Source organism: Onychomys torridus, chromosome 21 (assembly GCF_903995425.1).
Source record: "Onychomys torridus chromosome 21, mOncTor1.1, whole genome shotgun sequence".
NCBI classification, from domain to species: Eukaryota; Metazoa; Chordata; class Mammalia; order Rodentia; family Cricetidae; genus Onychomys; species Onychomys torridus.
In genome coordinates this window covers 23,857,773-23,877,741 of record NC_050463.1, presented here as the reverse complement: position 1 = coordinate 23,877,741, position 19,969 = coordinate 23,857,773, and the positions used below count along the sequence as shown (strand labels likewise).

Genomic DNA, 19,969 nt, shown 5'->3' with positions numbered 1-19,969 from the left:
GAGCTGGGCGGAAACAGCCCGGAGGCGGAGCGGAGGGAACCTAGAGGCCGAACTCGAGTCGCGGGCGGAGGGATACGTTTCCATGGGAACGCCAAGATCTCGCCCGTAAACCTGTGGCCCGCGGGGTGGCATCCTCCTCCCTCCCCTCCCCTTCCCCTTTTCCTGAACCCTACGGCTCCTCCTCACCTTCTCCCAACCCTTCTTCCTCTTCGTTTTAATCTAGGGTCTTCCTCTTCGTTTTAATCTAGGGTCTTCCTCTTCGTTTTAATCTAGGGTCTGACAGCGCAAGTAACCGTAGCATACAGGTGCATTAGACCGTTCTGTTGGAAGGCTAAAATTTAACCGCTGATGTCGCTGTCGCCACCTTTCGGTTTGGGGTACCTGGCCTAGTCTTCTGCTAAGTGATCTTTGAGGCTCATCCCCAGGTAATTAGACTGACCATTGCATCACAGGCCTCCAAAGGGGCGACTCCCCTCAGGGACTCTCGTTAATACCCCTCCCCGGTTTGCAGCGACTGACAGTCCCTTAACCAGTCAGTCACTGATCTGTCACCACGTTTGTCCTGAATCCTTGGGAGTTTTGCCAAACAGAGGGATAGAGTTGGGGGGAAGGGGTTCTGGCAGTGTTAAAATTGTGGCAAAACTGAAAAGTTTGCAAGCATGCTGAGCCGCGACCATTCTTAAATTACCTGCATCGGAAGCACAATGTATGTATTTGTCCCTTCTAGTGCTTTGGAGTTTTTAAAGTTGTCTTTGAGTTTTTTTGTTTAAAACCTTACAGCTCAGCCACTCAATATACATCAACTAAGTGAAACTCTTGTCTCTATATTGCTTAAATCTGCCTTCGATTTTACACAATGTGTTTGCCAGAAGCCTCCTCTAAAAGTTAAGCTCTTTTTATCAGCCACCACAAAATACAGACATTCCGTCATAAATACTTGGAATACTCAAGAGTTGGAAATTTTACACATAAAAGAGGAAATCCTTAGGTATGTGTATTTTTAATCTTTGTTGTCCTTACTCGGTGTGTATAGATCCAAGTGCAGAGTACAGAGAGAAACCTACTTGGTCAAAACGCATGAGACTCTTAAATGCTACCAACTTCTATATGTGTTGATTTTCAAATATTTCAAATCCAAGTGTCTCAACAAAGTGTCTGGTGAGAAAAGAGAAACTCTATACAGTATATTTGTTCTGCCTCTGCTTGCTTGCTTTCCACAGGGTCTTCCTACAGTCCAGGCTGGCCTCAGATTCACATGTATACAACCCAGAGCTTTTATACATACCAGAGAAACATTCTTCTGACCGGAACTACCTCCCTAGCCCCTGTTTTTGGTTTTATCTGCTTCTCTTCTGAAAAGCATTAAACAATAACTATGAAGATTTTTATACTCTACAAAGGCAGGCAATTCTATAAAGCCTTATTAATTTCACTTTTTTGTTTTTTCTAGGCGAGGTTTCTCTGAGTAGCCCTGGCTGTCCTGGAACTCGATTGGACTGGGCTAGCCTGGAACTCACAGAGATCCACCCTGCCTTTGCCTCCCGTGTGCTGTTTGTCACTGGTCTGGCCTCCAGCTTCAGTATACTTACATCGACAAATATTCTATCTAACCTTTGCTAATATAAGCTATGGAGTGCCGGGATTAAAGGCATGCCTGGCGGGAGTGATTTTTAATATGTTGTGGTTGTTAAATCTTGACAATGTTACCACTTTAAAGTTGAATGTTGTGACACACATCTGTAATCTCAAGGTTAAGGAGGCTGAGACAGGAAAATCAGAGGCCAGTAAGATTTGCATAGGAAGACCCTGTTTTTGAATTAAAAAACAAAACAAAACAAAAACACAGTGTGTGTGTGTGTGTAATATTCAAAACCTCTTTACGTCAAAATTTCAAAATGTATCTTCATATACTAAAATTAACATTTCCAGAAGAAAGTTAAATAGTCGGTTTTGGTAGTCGGGTTTGTTTATTGAAACAGGATCTTTCTGTAAGATCTTCATCTTCCAGAGTGCTGAGGAAAAAGTTCACTTTTTTTTTTTTTTTTTTACAGTTAGGGAGATTGCACCTAGTGCCTAAGGGAGGCAGGAGGCCAGGGGAAAGTCCACTTTGAAATCTTGCTTCCTTCACGGTTTTAGTTTCATTTTTAAATTACTGTTACCATCAGTTCAGAAGAGGAAAATCATAAAGCGTAAAAATCATAAAAAAGAGAAAAGACAAGCAATTTAAATCTTTTGTACAGCTATGTCTCTTTTTAACATAAATAAATAATCTAGCAGGGTGATCAAGGCACATGCCTTTGATCCCAGCACTCTGCTGCCTGGTCTACATAGATCCAGGACAGCCAAGGCTACACAGAGAAACACTATCTCAAAAAAAAAAAAAAAAAAAAAAAAGAAAAGAAAAGAAATAATCTATAAGAATGGTCTTTTAGTGTGTATTAATGTGTATTAATGTCTGATTTACATGCACACTTTTTGTTTGTTTGTCTTTCGAGACAGGGTTTCTCTGTGTACTTTTGGTGCCTGTCCTGGATCTCGCTCTGTAGACCAGGCTGGCCTCAAACTCACAGAGATCTACCTGTCTCTGCCTCCAGAGTGCTGGGATTAAAGGTGTGCGCCACCGCTGCCTGGTTTACATAGATAGCATTTACATGTGCACTGCAGGTTACTCCAAATATCCATGCTCAGTTACATCCTCTTATTCTTTTTCTATATGTCATGATAGTCTGATCCTCCAGAACGCTTTTAGAAATTCTGGGAAGGAAAAGTTCATAGAATGTATAATTCTTTCATATTACTAAAAAATGAACTTCTCATTAGCTGCATACTACATACACTTCAAACAGTATGAAGGTAGAGAGAGCAGTCATGAGTGCTGAGTGATTTGGCCACCTTCCAAGAAGCAGGGTGTGGTAGCTCATGCCTGTAATTCCAGCCCAGAGCTGGCTGAGTTAGGAGAATACTGGGTTTGAGGACAGCCCTAGCTAACATAGAAGACTAGGGATGGGTTGGGGCAGTGGGAGTATGATAATAAAACTAAGAAGAAGCTAATGCAAAACATGGTTAGGCGTTTAAAACAATCCAGGAACTGTCATGTTTTCTGAGGAACACCTTGTTATATTAAAAAATGTAAAAGTATGGAATCTTGATGCCCTTAACAAATAATAACGTTCTTCCTTCTCTGAAGAAAGCATACTGACTGGATCAGTATGGGACTGGATCAGATAGATGTATTAACTACAGAGCTAGATTTTTATTTTTTATTATTTATTTATTTATTTATTTATTTTTTGGTTTTTCCGAGACAGGGTTTCTCTGTGTAGTTTTGCGCCTTTCCTGGAACTCACTTGGTAGCCCAGGCTGGCCTCAAACTCACAGAGATCTGCCTGCCTCTGCCTCCCGAGTGCTGGGAATAAAGGTGTGCGCCACCACTGCCTGGCTTCAGAGCTAGATTTTTAATTTTTTAATTTTTTTTTTTTTAAGGCAGAATTCTCTGTGTAACAGCTCTGGCTGTCCTGGAGCTCACTCTGTAGCCCAGGCTGGCCTCACAGAGATCTGCCTGCCTCTGCCTCCTGAGTGCTAGGAACACAGGTGTGTGTCACCACCACCCAGCTCAGAGCTAGATTATTTTAGGGTTAGGATTCAATAGTTTATCTTCACCATTTTGGAAGGAGAGAACCGTGTAGCTAGAGATAGTCCAAGAGTGAACGTGTGTAGTTTAAAATAGGACAATTCTTGGAGCCTTTCAAGTGAAACTCCTTAAAACTATTTTACATAATAACTTAATGTTTACAGAATTGCTTAGGATGCTGTGAATTCCTTAAAACTATTTTACATAATAACTTAATGTTTACAGAATTGCTTGGGATGCTGTGAACAATGTAAATTTCAGTTTCTCCATGAGAAATACTGATCCACAGACATAGGATTCACCTATGGAAGGCTGTACTTAGAGAAACACTGCTTAAGGCCATCGACTTTCCTTTGATACTGATCTAGTCTCTAAAAATGATTGGATTCTACCATAAATAGCCAAGTGTGGCATCATGTGCCTATATCCCAGCATATATGGTAGGTAAATACAGAAAGATCACTTCAGGTTCACACACACACAGAGAATAAATGAGTGTATTTTTAAATTTTAAATGTATTTTAGCTAAAAAAAAAAAAAAAAAGCCGGGTGGTGGTGGTGCATGCCTTTATTCCCAGCACTCGGGAGGCGGAGGCAGAGGCAGGTGGATCTCTGTGAGTTCGAGGCCAGCCTGGGCTACCAAGTGAGTTCCAGGAAAGGCACAAAGCTACACAGAGAAACCCTGTCTCGAAAAACAAAACAAAACAAAATTTTTTTTTGCCCTCAGGGAAACCCCAGCACTCGGGAGTCAGAGGCAGGCAGATCTCTATGACTTTAGGGCCAGCTTAGTCTCCATTGAAAATTCAAGGCCAGCCAGGGCTACATAATGATAGTGAAACCTGGTGTGTGTGTGGGGCGGGGAGGGGCAGGGAATAGTGGGGCCTGGTATGATGGCACATAGCTATATCCCAGAACCTGGGAGACAGATGCAGGAGGGTCAGAAATTCAAGATTATCCTTCACTATATAATTAATTCACATTAACCCTTACTAATGCCTACTTGGAGTGTGCTAGAACAGATATAAAGTTGAATAAAACAGATCATGCCTTAAAGTTCCCAGGTCGGAGATAAAAGCAGATATATGAATAATTATAATAACACAGTGAGGGAAGCATTGGTCCCCAAACAATGTTGTGAGTGATAGAATCGTTAAGGTTTCAGAAGAAACAAAATTTGAGCTGTGGAGAATGAGATTCTATGGCATATAATTTGAAAATATTTTTTTTAAGGCCAGAATGATGGCATCTTTGTCCTAGGCTGAATCTGGCTATCACCGTGGTGCCTTTGGGTAACCCTGATGAAGCTGCTATCTTCAGTTCCAATTTTGCTTTTGCAACATTGGGGATAGAACACAGGGCCTTGTGTGCGTTAGGAAAGAACTCCACCACTGCACTACATTTTCAACACTACCTGTTGCTATTGACACCCCAAGATTAATCGTTCTCAATGCACCGAATGGCTTTCCCATGAACACCAATGTTTTCCAGGGATGTATGTGTGACTTACTTTGCTTTTCAAAGATTATTATTATATCTGCTAATCCCTTGAAAGAGAAGTTGTAAAAACAAACATTTCTCTAAAATAACACCTCTGAGTCGGTACTCCTCAGCAGTCTTTAAAATGTAACATTTTTCCGTTTTCCCTCCTTATTAAAAGCTGCATTTCTTTGCTGGGCATGGGGGCCCATTCCTTGAATCCCAGCACTTGGGAGGCAGAGACAGGTGGATTTCTGTGAGTGCAGCCTGGTCTACTGAGTAAGTGCTAGGACAGACGGCTAAAGTAGAGAGATCCTGTCTCAACACCTCTCACAAACAAAAAACAATAAACCCAAAAACCAAGAACCTAGTCCCCAGGAAGTGACAGTATACACACAGTACAAAGAATGGTGTGGAGGAATTTTCATTCCCATAATCTTTGTCCTATGGACTGGACAATGCACAACTTCCTTAGTCCAAACTAGACAGATATATAGAAAGATTTCTAACCAAATTCTTGTCTCCTATTGAGAAATTGTGGAGATAACCCAGTAGAGTCCTTCCCACAAATACACAGAAGCATGAGCTTATGGAATTTGTGCAGTGGCTAGCTGGGAACAGAACTCGGGCTGCTTACCAAGAGTTTACTTTGTTTTGTTTTGATTTGTTTTTTGTTTTTCGAGACAGGGTTTCCCTGTGTAGCTTTGCACCTTTCCTGGAACTCACTCTGTAGCCCAGGCTGGCCTTGAACTCACAGAGATCCACCTGGCTCTGCCTCCCGAGTGCTGGGATTAAAGGCGTGCGCCACCACCGCCCAGCTGGTTTTGATTTTTAGAGACAAGGTTTCGCTGTAAAGTATTTCCTTTTTTAGTGTTTAGTTTTCTTTAGTACATTCTAGATGAACTTTTCAGAAATGCATCTTCTGGGTACATAAAACGATCCTCTCCTTGTCTGACGTAGATCATAAAGAATACCCTAATGCTGCATCTCACAGCTAGTCTTGCATTTGCCTCCATTTTAACAGCGACACTTGAAACAGCTTTGTGGGAAAGAAGAGCCCCTGGTCAGGAGTGCAGCAGCTACTGTCATTACAAGTCCACTTCAGCTATCCCTGCCTCTAATCCAGAAAGCAGATATGGCACGGTTCCTAAGAAATGACGACAATGAGGAGAACATGCTAACTATGTCCCTTAGTCTAAGCGAAGGGGAGAACGATAGGCTGGCCAGAGTAACTAAGGCACTCAGTCTGAGAGAAAACGAAACCGAGGACAAGTTTGAGGATGCCCACGAGATTATCCCTGTGGCAACAACGATGACTCTCTTATCGTCCTTGGAAGAATGTACAACTGGATTGTATTTGTTTCTAAATAACAGATTCTCCGATGCAATCAATCTTGTTCACCCATGGTCAAAAAACAGCCCATACCATGCCCTGATATACAGCATGCTCATGATTGTCAAGGCCATCCTGACTTTTGAGCCACAGGATATTCAGATCGGAATGAACGCAGCAAAGGAAGCTTTGAAAACCTGCAACAATTTCCGGAAAAAACCCAGGATAATGACTTTATCTCGCTTAGTGAGTAGGCAGGGAATAAAGTCTGTCAAAGAGGAAGAATTACATGCAGAAGTCTGTTATGCTGAGTGTCTGATCTTGAAGTCTGCCATAACATTCATACAGGATGACAGTTTGCTGAGTTTCCTTAAAAGCGGCATCAACTTTGGGTCAAGCTATCAAATCTACAAAGACTGCCAACAGGTCTTAGAACTTATGCCTGATAACCAAAGTAAGACGCACAGACACCTGGATGGAGGGGTAAAGTTTGGCCTTGGCGTATTCAACCTGATGTTCTCCCTTGTGCCACCAAGGTCACTGAAACTTCTCAATATTGTTGGCTATTCTGGAGATAGAGAAGTAGGTCTTGCTTTGCTCCATGACAGTGCATCCGAACCTCACATCAACAACATCTTAAGTGTTTTCACCCTTCTCTTCTATTACAATTACGTGCGTGTAGTTTTTGGCGTTGAGAAGGTTTCGACTTCTGCCACGGAGAATCTCTTCCTCGTCTACCTGCAGAAATTCCCCAACTGTGTCGTCCTTAAATTTTTTCGTGCACGTTTTAGCATGCTCAATGGAAATTTTGAAACCGCACAGCTAAAATTACAAGAGTGCATCATCACGCAGAATGAATGGAAGCAGGTTCATCATCTCTGTTACTGGGAACTCATGTGGTGCCATATTTTTCTGCAGAATTGGAAGCAGGCATACAACTATGCTAATCTACTGTTTCAACATAGCAGGTGGTCTAAGGCAATATATGCCTACAGCAAAGCTATAATACTGGCCTTGCTTCCTCATAATTTTGTGAACTCAGAAAATGAGACCATGAGTTCAATCTTCTTACATGTGGATAACCTGAGAATCAAAATTTTAGGCTCTTCTGTGCCAATAGAAAAATTTATTGCTGAGAAAAGTCAGCGCTATGGTACTACGACAGGCTGGTTTACAGCACAGCCCCTTCTGGAATTCATTTATGCCTGGAGTGGCTTCCGAGTCATGAGCAAGAAAATAGAGCTTATTTCAAGTTGGCTATCAATAATCGACAAAGGAAAAGACCTTTTGAATGAAAATCCAAATGAGGAGTATGGCATAGACGACATGAGTTTGTTAAATCTGCTGAAAGGTCTCTGCCTGAAACATCTGGGCAAACATTTGAAGGCTGAGCACTACTTCATTCGTGTTATCAAGAAGGAGAAGCTGTTAAAATATGACCGCTACTTGGTGCCATATAGTTACTATGAACTGGGGATGCTGCATTATCTGAAGGGAGATTATGCCAGCGCCACAAGAAACCTAGACTACATAAAGAACTACAAAGACTACTCCATGGAATCCCGGCTACAGTTTAGGGCTCACATTGCCCTCGAACAAATAGCTAAATTAGAAAAGTGATTGTGAGCCCAGTGTGCTTCTGTGTAGTATGAGTGGAATATCCACACTCGGTCAAGTGGGTAGGAAAGTGATTCCTTTGTGAAAAACCAAAATCCAGGAGGCAGCTGCTAAGAATCTGACCAGTAAATAAGGAAGGAATAGACCATTTCTTTGCTCTCTCTCCTTCTCCTTCTCCATAAAATGCTTGGACTGAAAACGGGAGTGTTGCACATTCTTGAAAAAGAAAAGGCAAAGGCTGGACATCACAAAAGTATTTAGAGTTGATTACATTAACAGTTTAAGATTTACTTATTTATTTATTATGTATACAGAAGAGGGCACCAGATCTCATTACAGATGGTTGTGAGCTACCATGTGGTTGCTGGGAATTGAACTCAGGACCTCTGGAAGAGTAGCCAGTGCTCTTAACCTCTGAGCCATCTCTCCAGCCCCACATTAAGTTTTAAAACCTCCAAAGGCTTAGTCTCCCACTAGATAATGATTATGTCCTACCCATAACACAGGGAATGCTTCATTGGTAAAGAAATGACCTCAGTAGCCTCCTGTTTCAAAAATACCAGCACTGAAGAGTGTAAACTCTGAAAGCTTGTCCCTTATAATTACTTCCACTGGCTTTTACATCAAAGATGATTTTCTCTTGTGTGATAAGGGATATCTTTTACACTTTTACATGAGGAATAATGAAGTTCTAATATGAATTTATAATTTGCCAGAGGATAGAGAAGAAAGAAGTCTCCATCCACACATAAACCCTATGATGATAATTGGAGGAGAGCAAGAGGATGATAGTCCATTGGGTTAAAAAAAAAAAAAAAAAGGAAGGGCTGGAGAGATGGCTGAGAGGTTAAGAGCACTGGCTATTCTTGCAGAGGTCCCGAGTTCAATTCCCAGCAACCACATGGTGGCTCACAACCATCTGTAATGAGACCTGGCACCCTCTTCTGGCCTGCAGGCATACATGCAGGTAGAACGCTGTATATATAATAAATCTTTTTAAGAAAGGACTGGGGACATGGTTTACCAAATAAAGTGTTTGGTTCCCCAGAACCCAGGTCAGTTCTTCTGGGTGTGTGTAGCAGCCCACCTGGAGGAGGTGGGGTCCCAGGAACAGGGTGGCTAGTTAGGTGAGCCAGTGTCTGGGAGCCCTAGGCTCAGCTGAGAGACTGCCTCAATAAAGAGGAAAGTAATCAAGACTATTCATATCCAACTCAGGCCACCACACGCATAGGCACAGACACACACTCCACACACATGTTCACACACACATGAACAAGCAAACCCAGGCACACCACACACAGAACAATTACAAATTAATGAACGTTTTTAAGGGAAGAAAAGGGGAGGCTGTTGGGAGGAACAATCAGCGACTGACTAACCCTTGTTGTCATTGTCCCTAAGGTGCCATTGCTATTTTAAGACCAGCCAGCTTTTCAACATCATTAGTCCATTTGATAGGCCAATCTAAGAGCAAGCGGTAGTTACAGATTTGGGATTCAGTATTGCTTTACTTGCCTTAGGGATAAACACTAGTTTCCAGACTGTTAAGTTGGGCTGAGTCCATCCTCCATCCTTATAGTTACTCCTTGAAACAGATGTTGGGAAAGAGCCAGGCAAGGTGGTCCAGGCTTCTAACCCTTGTACGAACAGGCTGAGACAGGAGGATTCAAGTTCTAAACAAGCCTAGACTACATAGAGAGACCCCAGGGAAGTAAAACAAAACACAGATGAAGGTGATACTGGGAATGTTGTTTGGTCGTAAAAGTACTTGCCTAACACATGCGAGGCCCTGAGTGATCTCTGGCACTCACCAAAAATAAATACGTATTTTTTTTAGTTTCCTAAGTTTGCCTGACTTAAAACACATTATCTTACTGCTTAATGGGCATTGTGTCCAAAGAATTAAATGGAGCACAATGAGGTGTCAAGTTATTTCAGATTTAGAAATGCTTGGGTGTTTTAGATTTGTTTTATTTTTAGTTTATGAGGTGGAGGGTGCAGGCAAGAGAGAGGAGTTACAGACAGTTGTGAGCTGCCTAATGTGGGTATCAGGAACCCAACTCCAGTCCTTCTGGAAAAGGAGTACACTTTTTTTTTTCCCTTTGAGAGAAGGTTTCTCTGTGTAGCCTTGGCTGTCCTGGAACTCCCTCTGTAGACCAGGCTGGCCTCAAACTCAAAGATTCCCTTGCCTCTGCCTCCTGAGTGCTGGCTGGGATTAAAGGGGTGTGCCATCGCCTTGCTCTTCACGCTGATTTAGTCATATCATTCCATAGTAAAAAATAAACAATTATCTGCAGCCCTACTTATTCATGCATTAAAAAGAAACAGAGTTGGAGAGAAGGCTCAGGAGTTAAGAGCACTGGCTGCTCTTCCAGAGGACCCAGGTTCAGTTCCCAGCACCCACATAGCACCGCAACTGTCTGTAATTCCTGTTCCGGGGGGATCCAACACCCTCACACAGACATACCTGCGGGCAAAACACTAATGTACATAAAATAAAAATAAATAATTAAAAAAGACACAAACATACAATACTCACTTCTCAAGGGGCTGAGGCTAGAGGGTTGCTAAGAAAAAAAGAAAGGAAAAAATCTCAGTTTTAACCATGCATGTTAATGGACGCTTGTAATTCCACTACTTGGGAAATGGAAGCTGGAGGATTTAAGAGTTCTAGGTCAGCCTCAGCTGCACAGCAAGTTAAAGGCCAGACTGGGCTAAATGAGACCCTACCTAAAACATAATTCTAGTTCTCAGCAGAAAACAACACTATAGCACTATTTCATTTTTTAAAAAGATACTTTGTGTGCATTGGTGTTTTCCCTGCATGTACATCTGTGTGAGGGTGTCAGATCCTTTGGAACTGGAGTTCTAGACAGGTTGTAAGCTGTCATGTGGATGCTAGGAATTGACCCGGGACTTCTGGAGGAGCAGCCAGTGCTCTTAACTGCTGAGCCATCTCTCCAGCCCCTATAGCAATCTTTCCTGTGTGTGTTTACTGTGTGGGGACATGTATGTGGGTGTGTAGTGTAGGTACACACATGCAGAGGCGAGGGGCCAGTATGAGATAGCTTTGTGTGTGTTATATGCAAATATGCACACATGCTGGCTAGGCACATATATCAGACAGAGGCTAACATTAAAATGTCTTCCTCAATCACTTCTTTATATCATCATCAATCATCATCATCATCATCATCATCATCATCATTTGAGATAGAGTCTCACCATGTAGCTCTGGCTGTCCGGGAACTCAGTGACATAGACCAGACTGACTTTGAACTCACAGAGATCCACCTGCCTCTGCCTCCCAAGTGCTAGGATTAAAGACATGTGCCATTACACCCAGCTTCCACCTTATTTTTTGAGACAGAACTCACAGATCTAGGAACTTGCTGCTCTGGCTAAAACTGCTGTCTAGCAGGCCTGGAATCTGCCTGTCAAGGCCCCCAAGCCCTGAGGATACAGAAGCACACTGCCATGCCAGGTTTTGATGTGGGTGCAGAGGATCCAAAATCAGGACCTCGTGCTTTCGCAGCAAGGACTTGACACACTGAACCACCTCACAAACCCTCTACCTTGGTTTTATTTGCTCTGGCTTTTGAGACAGGATCTCACTATGTAGCCTTGGCTGGCCAGGAACTCACTATGCAGACCAGGCTGGCCTCTACCTCCTGACTGCTGAGATTAAAGGTGTGCACTATCACACTCAACCGAGAACACGTAGAACACGTGTGTGTGTGTGTGTGTGTGTGTGTGTGTGTGTGTGTGTGTGTGTGTGTAAGTGCACGGAAGTCACAGAACTTGTAGGAGTTAGCTCTTTCCCTCCACAAATGTCCCAGACATCAAACAGGTCATCAGGGATAGTAGTGTGGCAAGTTCCTTTAACCACTGAGCAATGACACTGAGCTACAGGGGCTCATCTGGCTTCTGGAGAGTACTTTACTAACAGCCGTCATCCCAGTCCATTGTATCTTTTTTAAAAAAAAGATTTATTATGTATACAAAAGAGGGTGCCAGATCTCATTACAGATGGTTGTGAGCCACCATGTGGTTGCTGGGAATTGAACTCAGGACCTCTGGAAGAAGAGTCGGTGCTCTTAACTTCTGAGCCACCTCTCCAGCCCCCATTGTATCTTTTTTTTTCCCCCGAGACAGGGTTTCTCTGTGTACTTTTGGTGCCTGTCCTGGAACTTGCTCTGTAGACCAGGCTGGCCTCGAACTCACAGAGATCTGCCTGCCTCTGCTTCCTGAGTGCTGGCATTAAAGGCATGCGCCACTGCTGTCCAGCCATTGTATCCTTTCTAAATGTAAAAATTTTATGTGTTGGGTGTTTTGCTTGCATGTATGTCTGAGCACCACGCAGGTGCCTGGTGCCCGTGGTGGCCAGAAATGTGTCAGCTCTTGGGAGTTACACACAATTGTGAGCCACCATGTGGGTGCTGGGGATTGAATCCTGGCTCCCTGAAAAACAGCCAGTGCTCCTAACCACTGAACAATCTTTCCAGTCTCCTAATGTATTCTTTTTCTAATCTCTCTCTCTCTCTCTCTCTGTGTGTGTGTGTGTGTGTGTGTGTGTGTGTGTGTGTGTGTGTGTGTGAGGCAACCTCAGGTGTCATCCTCAGGAAATCCACCCACCTCCTTTGAGACAGGATCTCATTGGCCCAGAATTTGACAATTAGACTAGGAGCCCCAGGTATCCTTGTTTCCACTTTCCAGCCCTGGGATTACAAATGAACACTACCATGCTGTGCGCTTACTTTTATGAAAACACTTTATCAATGTAGCCATTCCTAGCCCCTCATCAACGTATTCTTGATGACTAAGCATCCAGAAGGGCTCCACCAGGCCAGAGCATGGCAAACATGGTGCCCAACAGGTTTGCTTTTTACTCTTCTTCTCCTAATAAAAACCATTAGATTACAGTCCTAAAGCTAGCCTCCAAAGTCCACACCCTTATTTGGCCACTAACTCTTTCCTGAGACAAAGCATCAATGTTTAGCAACTAAAGTTCAGTATTTGGCTAACACGTTCAATCAGGACTTAACAACTCACCTTAGCACAGACTCCCCCCATTCTCCTTAAAAACCCACTCCTCAAGAAACAAAACAAAAACACCTCCTGCTGGCTGCTTTTGCTGCCTTTGCAGACCCCCCCCCCCCCATAGGGGTAATAAACTCCTGTGTTGAGAATTTGGTGTCTGGGTATGTCCTGTATCGATTGGGGTGGGGGTGGGGGTCCTCCCCTACAGAGACACTTCTATTGTCTGGTACTAACAGAACGAACAGAAAAGCTAGAATACTTTATAGCTGCTACACAATACTTGCAACTGAATTTTTGTTTTGTTTTTCGAGACAGGGTTTCTCTGTGCAGTTTTGGTGCCTGTCCTGGATCTCGCTCTGTAGCCCAGGCTGGCTTCGAACTCAGAGATCCACCTGGCTTTGCCTCTCGAGTGCTGGGATAAAAGGCGTGTGCCACCGCTGCCCGGCATTTTTAATTTTAATTTTTTTTTTTTGGTAGGCCAATTGGTCTTGAACTTTCAAAGATCCACCTACCTCTGCTTCCCAAATGCTAGGACTAAAGGCCTGTGCACCACGTGTGACCCACATGCAACTTCAATTTCTGATAGTTTGGAAAGGGTAGGGGAGTGACTTGTCTCAGAACAAAATAGGTCTCAAAAGAGAACACAGGTCAAACCTTTTATTTAGCTGTAAAGAATGGCGCTTAAAATGCAAGTGAACGGTTAGCACAAACCAGTTTTAGTCTGTGTTTTTAAAGGTCAAACAGTTCCTCCCATACGCTAATAACTTGGAATTTATATTAGCTCTTTGTAGATTTACAGAGGGTGTTAGCTGGCAAAGTCTAACTTAATCCATGAAAGCTACATTAATATAAGCAGTCAGTCATTCAATCAGTGAAGGTTTTGAGAAGGATTATTTGATATGGAATTCCAAATACTAATAAAAAGCTGATTCACTTTTAATATTTCTGTCCCTTGGCCTGGTAGTCTTCTAGCTCACTTTTTTAAATCATTTTTTTTTTTTTAAAGTGTCGGCAGGACCCCAGCATTTACTATCTTGCACCACTTTTCAGTATCATAGTGTCGAAAAAACAGTCTGCAGTATGTCAGAGCCCAATTGACTACGTGCCCAGAAATCTAAGCAGAAGCAAGGGCTAGTATCCCTTTGCACCAAAGAGGTTTATAATGAGTGACGGCACTCAGCCCAATCCAACGGTGATGATCTTTCCAGCTTCCGCACCAACCTCGAAACTCACTGCGAGCACGTCCCAAAGGCGCACGCATTTTAACTGCCCCAAACGAGAATCCGCGCCGTTCACTTCAGCCTCCAGCCTCTAGATTTACCCAGGGGGCTTTGGGTTGCATCCGTGGCTAGAGCGCATTTTCATACCCACTTGCATTGAGAACATGGTGCGAGCATTTTTCTCTTATAACGAGAACTTGAGCTGTTCACGCTGGCAGCGGGAACCCAGATTTCCTAGCCCACGAACTGCGGCTCCGGTGACTCCGCCCCGAAGCAAGGACCGAGGCACAGGACTACAGAGCGGAGGATTCTGGGGGAAGGAAGTGACGCCAGGCGCAAAGCATGCTGGGCGCAGGCGGGCCGACTCAAGGCAGCTCGGTGGCGTGTGAGCCAAGTGGGGATGCAGCGATGTGTTCGTGGGCCCTTGTCCTCGGTTGTCGCGAATAAGAGCTGGTCCCAAACCCCGCGGAGAGTGGTCTACAGAGAGTAGGTGGGAATCCGAGAACTCCGCATCAGTTATGCCTACAAGGGGTTTGGGGCGAAATCCGCTTATCTGAGGAAAGCTGAGGGTTTGGGCATCGTCTGTGGACCAGAGTGCAAAGCCAGGTTGGAGCCGTGTCCGGAATTGGGAGAAGGGGATGGGATGGACAAGCCAGAGGAGTTTCAGAATTGCCCTGGCGGCCATTCGCCATTACCGTAGCTCAAGCTGAATTATAAATAACTTTTCTTTTTCTGGGTATGGTAAAAAACAAAACAACAACAAAAAACATCCTCAAGAATTCTCCACAGTATCAGTTTCTTATACTGAAAATGGGCATTTTGGGCCGGGCGGTGGTGGCAGGCAGCGCACGCCTTTAGTCCCAGCACTCGGGAGGCAGAGGCAGGTATGTATCTATGTGAGTTCGAGGCCAGCCTGGGCTACAGAGTGAGTTCCAGGATAGGTTCCAAAACTACACAGAGAAACCCTGTCTCGAAAAACAAAAAACAAACGAAAGAGCCTTTTGTTTGTTGTTCCCTTTGAGGCTGGAGACATAACCAGGCTGGTCTCAAACTGGTGGTCTCAGTGTTACTAGTAGGCAGGACTGTAGGTATGAGCTACCAAGACCACAGAGAAATCTTGTCTCAAAACACTAAAAAAGAAAGCAAGCAACTTGTTAAGAATTTGAGGCAAATTACAGATGATGCCGCCTTCAGAATGGAGATTAAGGGTTAAGACATTGCTTGTATGGAATATGCATGGTGATCAACCCAAACTGGTAATGGTTTCAGATCTAGCCAGCTGGTAACCATGAGTGAATGGACGAAGAAAAGCCCCTTAGAATGGGAAGACTACGTTTATAAAGAAGTCAGAGTGATAGCCAGTGAGAAGAAGGAGTATAAAGGATGGCTTTTAACTACAGACCCAGTCTCTGCCAAGTGAGTATGCATCTTACTTTCTGGAAGTGACAAGGCTGTACTGCCTGGATATCCACGATGAGAAGGCGGGTCAGCGAAAGGCTGGTTATTCACACCTAACAACTGCTTTTGAGCCTAAGTACTGTTTTAACTGTGGTTTACGATAGCAAACCAGACAGTTACAGGAATAGAAAATAGAAATTCTCTCCTCCTGTTCCTCCTTTCACAGGGTCTCATGTAGCCCAGGCTGGCCCTGAGCATGCTGTATAGCTGAAGATGACCTCTACTTCATCTGCTGCTACTTCCTGAATGCTAGGATTAAAGGCGTGAGACATCTCAGCCAACCTTCCTTTTTTTTTTTTTTTTTTTGTTTTTGTTTTTGTTTTTTGAGACAGGGACGGGGTTTCTCTGTAACTTTGGAGCCTGTCCTGGAACCCACTCTGTAGCCCAGGCTGGCCTCGAACTCACAGAGATCCGCCTGCCTCTACCTCCCGAGTGCTGGGATTACAGGTGTGCGCCACCACCGCCCAGCTCAGCCAACCTTTTTTAAAGGCTCACATAACTCAGGCTGGCTTCAAATTCATTGTGTAGCTGAGGATAAACATGAACGCCTGATTCTCCTCTCTCCACCTCCCAAGTGCTGAGATAAGTGTGAGCCACCATATCCAGCTGGTAAAAACCTGTCTCAATACGTAAAAAAGGCCTGAGGGTACATAGAGGGTGGTGTGTATGGGATGCCCACACCATTTACTGGCAAATGCTATACTTTTTTGAAGTACCAAATATTTATTTATTTGTTTGTTTGTTTTTTGAGACAAGATTCTTTTCTTCCTTTTTGTTTTTTGTTTTTTCAAGGGTTTCTCTGTGTAGCTCTGGATGTTCTGGAACTTGCTCTGTAGACCAGGCTGGCCTTGAACTCACAGAGATCCACCTGCCTCTTCCTCTGCCTCCTGAGTGCCTGGATTAAAGGCATGAACTATCACACCAGGCTGAAGTTAATATGACCTTGATATCAGAAGTAGAGGACAGGGTTTTAAAAAGAAAACTATTAATTCCACTTATGAATATAAACACCAAAATCTTCACTAAAATACATAGTCTACCATATGTTATGATGTAATAAAAGAATTTTACTTTTGAAGCCAGGTGCAGTGGTGGACAACTTTAATCCCGGCACTCCCAGGCAAAGCCAAGGAGATCTCTGATTTTGAGACCAGCCTGGTCTACATAATGAATTCCAGGACAGCCAGAGCTACAAAGAGACCTTGTTTTTTTTTTTTTTTTTTTTAAAGAATTTCACTTCTGTGCTGCTCTCCTAATAGCCTAGTTTTTTGTTTTTTGTTTTTTTGTTTTTTCTTTTCGAGACAGGATTTCTCTGTGTAGTTTTGGTGCCTGTCCTGAATCTTACTCTGTAGACCATGCTGGCCTAGAACTCCCGAGAACTGGGATTAAAGGCATGTGCCACCGCTGCCCAGCAAGCCTAGTAATTCAGAGTGTAATTATGAGAAAGCTCCACACAACCAAGAATTGAGACACTGTATAGAACACTTCACTAATACTTTTTAGAACTCTCAAGATCACAGGAAGCATGTAATGACCGAAAGACAGATCAGAAGAGAATAAGGAAACATGAGAACTAAATGTAACATAGGGTCTTAAATTGGAAATGTAACCTAAGATCTCAGACTAGATCCTAGAACAAAAAAAGGCCCCCAGTGGAAAACTCAGTACTAAACAACACCTGTGGTTTAGTTAATGTGAATTCTTATTTTTGACAGAAGTAGCATCAATATGTACGATGTTAACTCAGGGAAGCTTAGTGAAGAGAGTGTGGATACTCTGTAACTCTGTAATGTCTTTATTACCTCCATTAGTCACAAAAAAAATGCACGTTTAAGACAAATGGTCCAATTCCTAAAATTTAAGTGATATGGCAGGAATGGCGGCCAAGCACTCGGGAGGCAGAGGCAGGACCATCTCTGTCCTTTGGGACTATCCTGGTCTACATAGCAAATTCCGAGCCAGGCAGAGCTACAGAGTGAGACCCTGTCTCAGAAGAAAAGAAAGAAAACTGAAAAGGTAGGGTCTCAGCAAGTTGACCAGGCAGGCCTCAAGTTTGTGATCCTCCTGCCTCCGTCTAAGAATAGCTGGGGTCGGGGCTGGAGAGATGGCTCAGAGGTTAAGAGCACTGGCTGCTCTTCCAGAGGTCCTGAGTTCAATTCCCAGCACCTACATGGTGGCTCACAACCATCTGTAATGAGATCTGGTGCCCTCTTCTGGCCTGCAGGTTCACATGCAGGCAGAATACTGTATATATACATAATACATAAATAAATCCTAAGAAAGAATAGCTGGGGTTATAGGCCTTTCCCACTAAGGTCTGTCCTGGGAGTTTCCTGAGCTTCAGAGTGATTGTCATACATTTGTTCATAGTATGTTGAGCAGTGTGTGTCCCTTCTGTCTGTGGGTGTGGGGTGGGTGTGGTGTGGTGTGGTGTGGGTGTGGGTGTGTTCTGCTAGGGATTGAACCTAGGCTCTCATACATGGCAGGCATGTGTTCTACCACTTAGTTCTGATCCATTTTCAGCTTTTGGGTTTGATGATCTTCTGACTTTGGTTTTATTTTTGTTTTGTTTTTTCAAGACAGGGTTTTTCTGTGTAGCTTTTAGATCCTGTGCTGGAACTCACTCTGTAGACCAGGCTGGCCTCGAACTCAAAGAGATAAGCCTGGCTCTCAGGAGGTTTGGTTTTTAAAACCAAACCAAACCAAACCAAACAAAAAAACCCGTTTAGATGTTTAGGATCTCAGTGAGTGCTGTGGAGTAAGTAAGAGCATTTGTTGGTGAGGTGGTTAATCATCCTGGGGGTCAGGTGACCTGTTTGGGTTGATGATGCCCTCATTCCATTCCCTCTTTTTAGTTCTGGGGGTTTTTCTTTTTCAAATCTGCTCTGAACTTACTTTTTCTTTAAAGCATTGTCCTCGTGAACTTCCTTGAAGATGGCAGCTTGTCTGTGACTGGAATTATGGGACACTCTGTGCAGACGGTGGAAACGGTGAGTGAAGCGGACCCCAGAGTAAAGGAGCAGCTGGTGCATCTGTTCACATCTGGAGATTGTAAAGGGTACAGCCCCGAGGATCTGGAAAAGAGAAAGAGCAGCCTAAAGAAGTGGCTGGAGAAGAACCACATCCCTGTCACCGAGCAGGGAGATGCACAAAGGACTCTCTGTGTGGCTGGGGTCCTGACTATTGACCCACCATATGCTCCAGAAAATTGCAGCAGCTCCAATGAGATCATTCTGTCCCGCATTCAGGATCTTATTCAAGGCCACCTTTCAGCTTCCCAGTGAGAGGCCGGGCACTGTGAATGCACTGATCCAAATGACTTCACTGTTTGGTTTTGTGTTAAATGCTTAGAATGTGAGTTGATGGTGTTATAGGAGTTCAGAAGCACATGTGGGAGGTGTGTGTGTGTGTGTGTGTGTGTGTGTGTGTGTGTGTGTGTGTGCATACGTTAAGTTTTTGCCTAGGGCAAATCAGATGAGTAGACCCTGAGTGCTGACTTTCCTGGGAAGGGAAGGGTACATGAAGAGCATGAAGGAGCCTTTCTTTGATGAGGATAAGCCATTCTTTTCGTAAAGCAAGAGTACATTTTGAATAGGTGTGGCAATGTGAAATCATTTATAAATTTCAATATACGATACTAAGGTAAAATCAGTCTTGGGTCCCTTGGACTAACCGAATCTCTGTGTTCTTAAAATGTTGGTCTTTGAGGTTGATAACAATAGCAGTAACTCTTTGGATTAGAGTAAACTGTGGTTTGGCTGTGGCTTGTGCCTCCCTACAGTTCTTGTGATAGGAATTTCTAACTTTAGGAGATGAGACATAGGGCTGGAGAGATGGCTTAGCAGTTAGGATTACTAGCTGTTCTTCCAAAGGACCCGGGTTCAATTCCCAGCACCCACATGGCAGCTCACAGCTGTCTGTAACTCCAGTTCCTGGGCATTTGACATTTCTCCCACAGACATACATGCAGGCAAACACCAATGCACATAACATAAAAGGGAATAAACTGTTAAAGACAGAGAGAGAGGGGGAGAGAGAGAGAGAGAGAAGGAGAAAGAGAAGACATAATGGGAAATCTTTAGGTCATTAAAGGTACACCCTAAAGAGGGATTGTGGGACCTGGCTTTAGACTTTGATGATATAAACTCTTCTGCTATGGTGGCTTGGTGCATCTGAGAAGTAGAAATTAGAAAG

General features: G+C 43.6%; 2 protein-coding genes across 8 annotated transcripts; both read left to right on the top strand.

Moving 5' to 3' along the window:
• The first annotated feature begins 14 nt into the window (after window positions 1-14).
• On the top strand, window positions 15-8,373 carry LOC118571743 (tetratricopeptide repeat protein 39B-like). Of its 6 annotated transcripts, none has more exons than XM_036170987.1 (3): window positions 15-105; window positions 274-988; window positions 6,132-8,373. In XM_036170987.1, the coding sequence occupies exon 3, from the start codon at window positions 6,243-6,245 to the stop codon at window positions 8,058-8,060; it is 1,818 nt and encodes a 605-aa protein (XP_036026880.1). In that variant the 5' UTR covers window positions 15-105; window positions 274-988; window positions 6,132-6,242; the 3' UTR covers window positions 8,061-8,373. The 6 variants fall into 6 exon arrangements, with proteins under 6 accessions (XP_036026880.1, XP_036026881.1, XP_036026879.1 ...); XM_036170988.1 differs by having other exon boundaries at window positions 15-425; window positions 904-988; XM_036170986.1 differs by having other exon boundaries at window positions 15-425; window positions 781-988.
• A 6,290-nt stretch (window positions 8,374-14,663) lies between these two features.
• Window positions 14,664-19,644, top strand: Gemin6 (gem nuclear organelle associated protein 6). 2 transcript variants are annotated; one of them, XM_036170983.1, is made up of 3 exons: window positions 14,664-14,807; window positions 15,587-15,733; window positions 18,684-19,644. In XM_036170983.1, the coding sequence occupies exons 2-3, from the start codon at window positions 15,606-15,608 to the stop codon at window positions 19,057-19,059; spliced, it is 504 nt and encodes a 167-aa protein (XP_036026876.1). In that variant the 5' UTR covers window positions 14,664-14,807; window positions 15,587-15,605; the 3' UTR covers window positions 19,060-19,644. The 2 variants fall into 2 exon arrangements, with proteins under 2 accessions (XP_036026876.1, XP_036026877.1); XM_036170984.1 differs by having other exon boundaries at window positions 14,664-14,923.
• The last annotated feature ends 325 nt before the right edge of the window (window positions 19,645-19,969 follow it).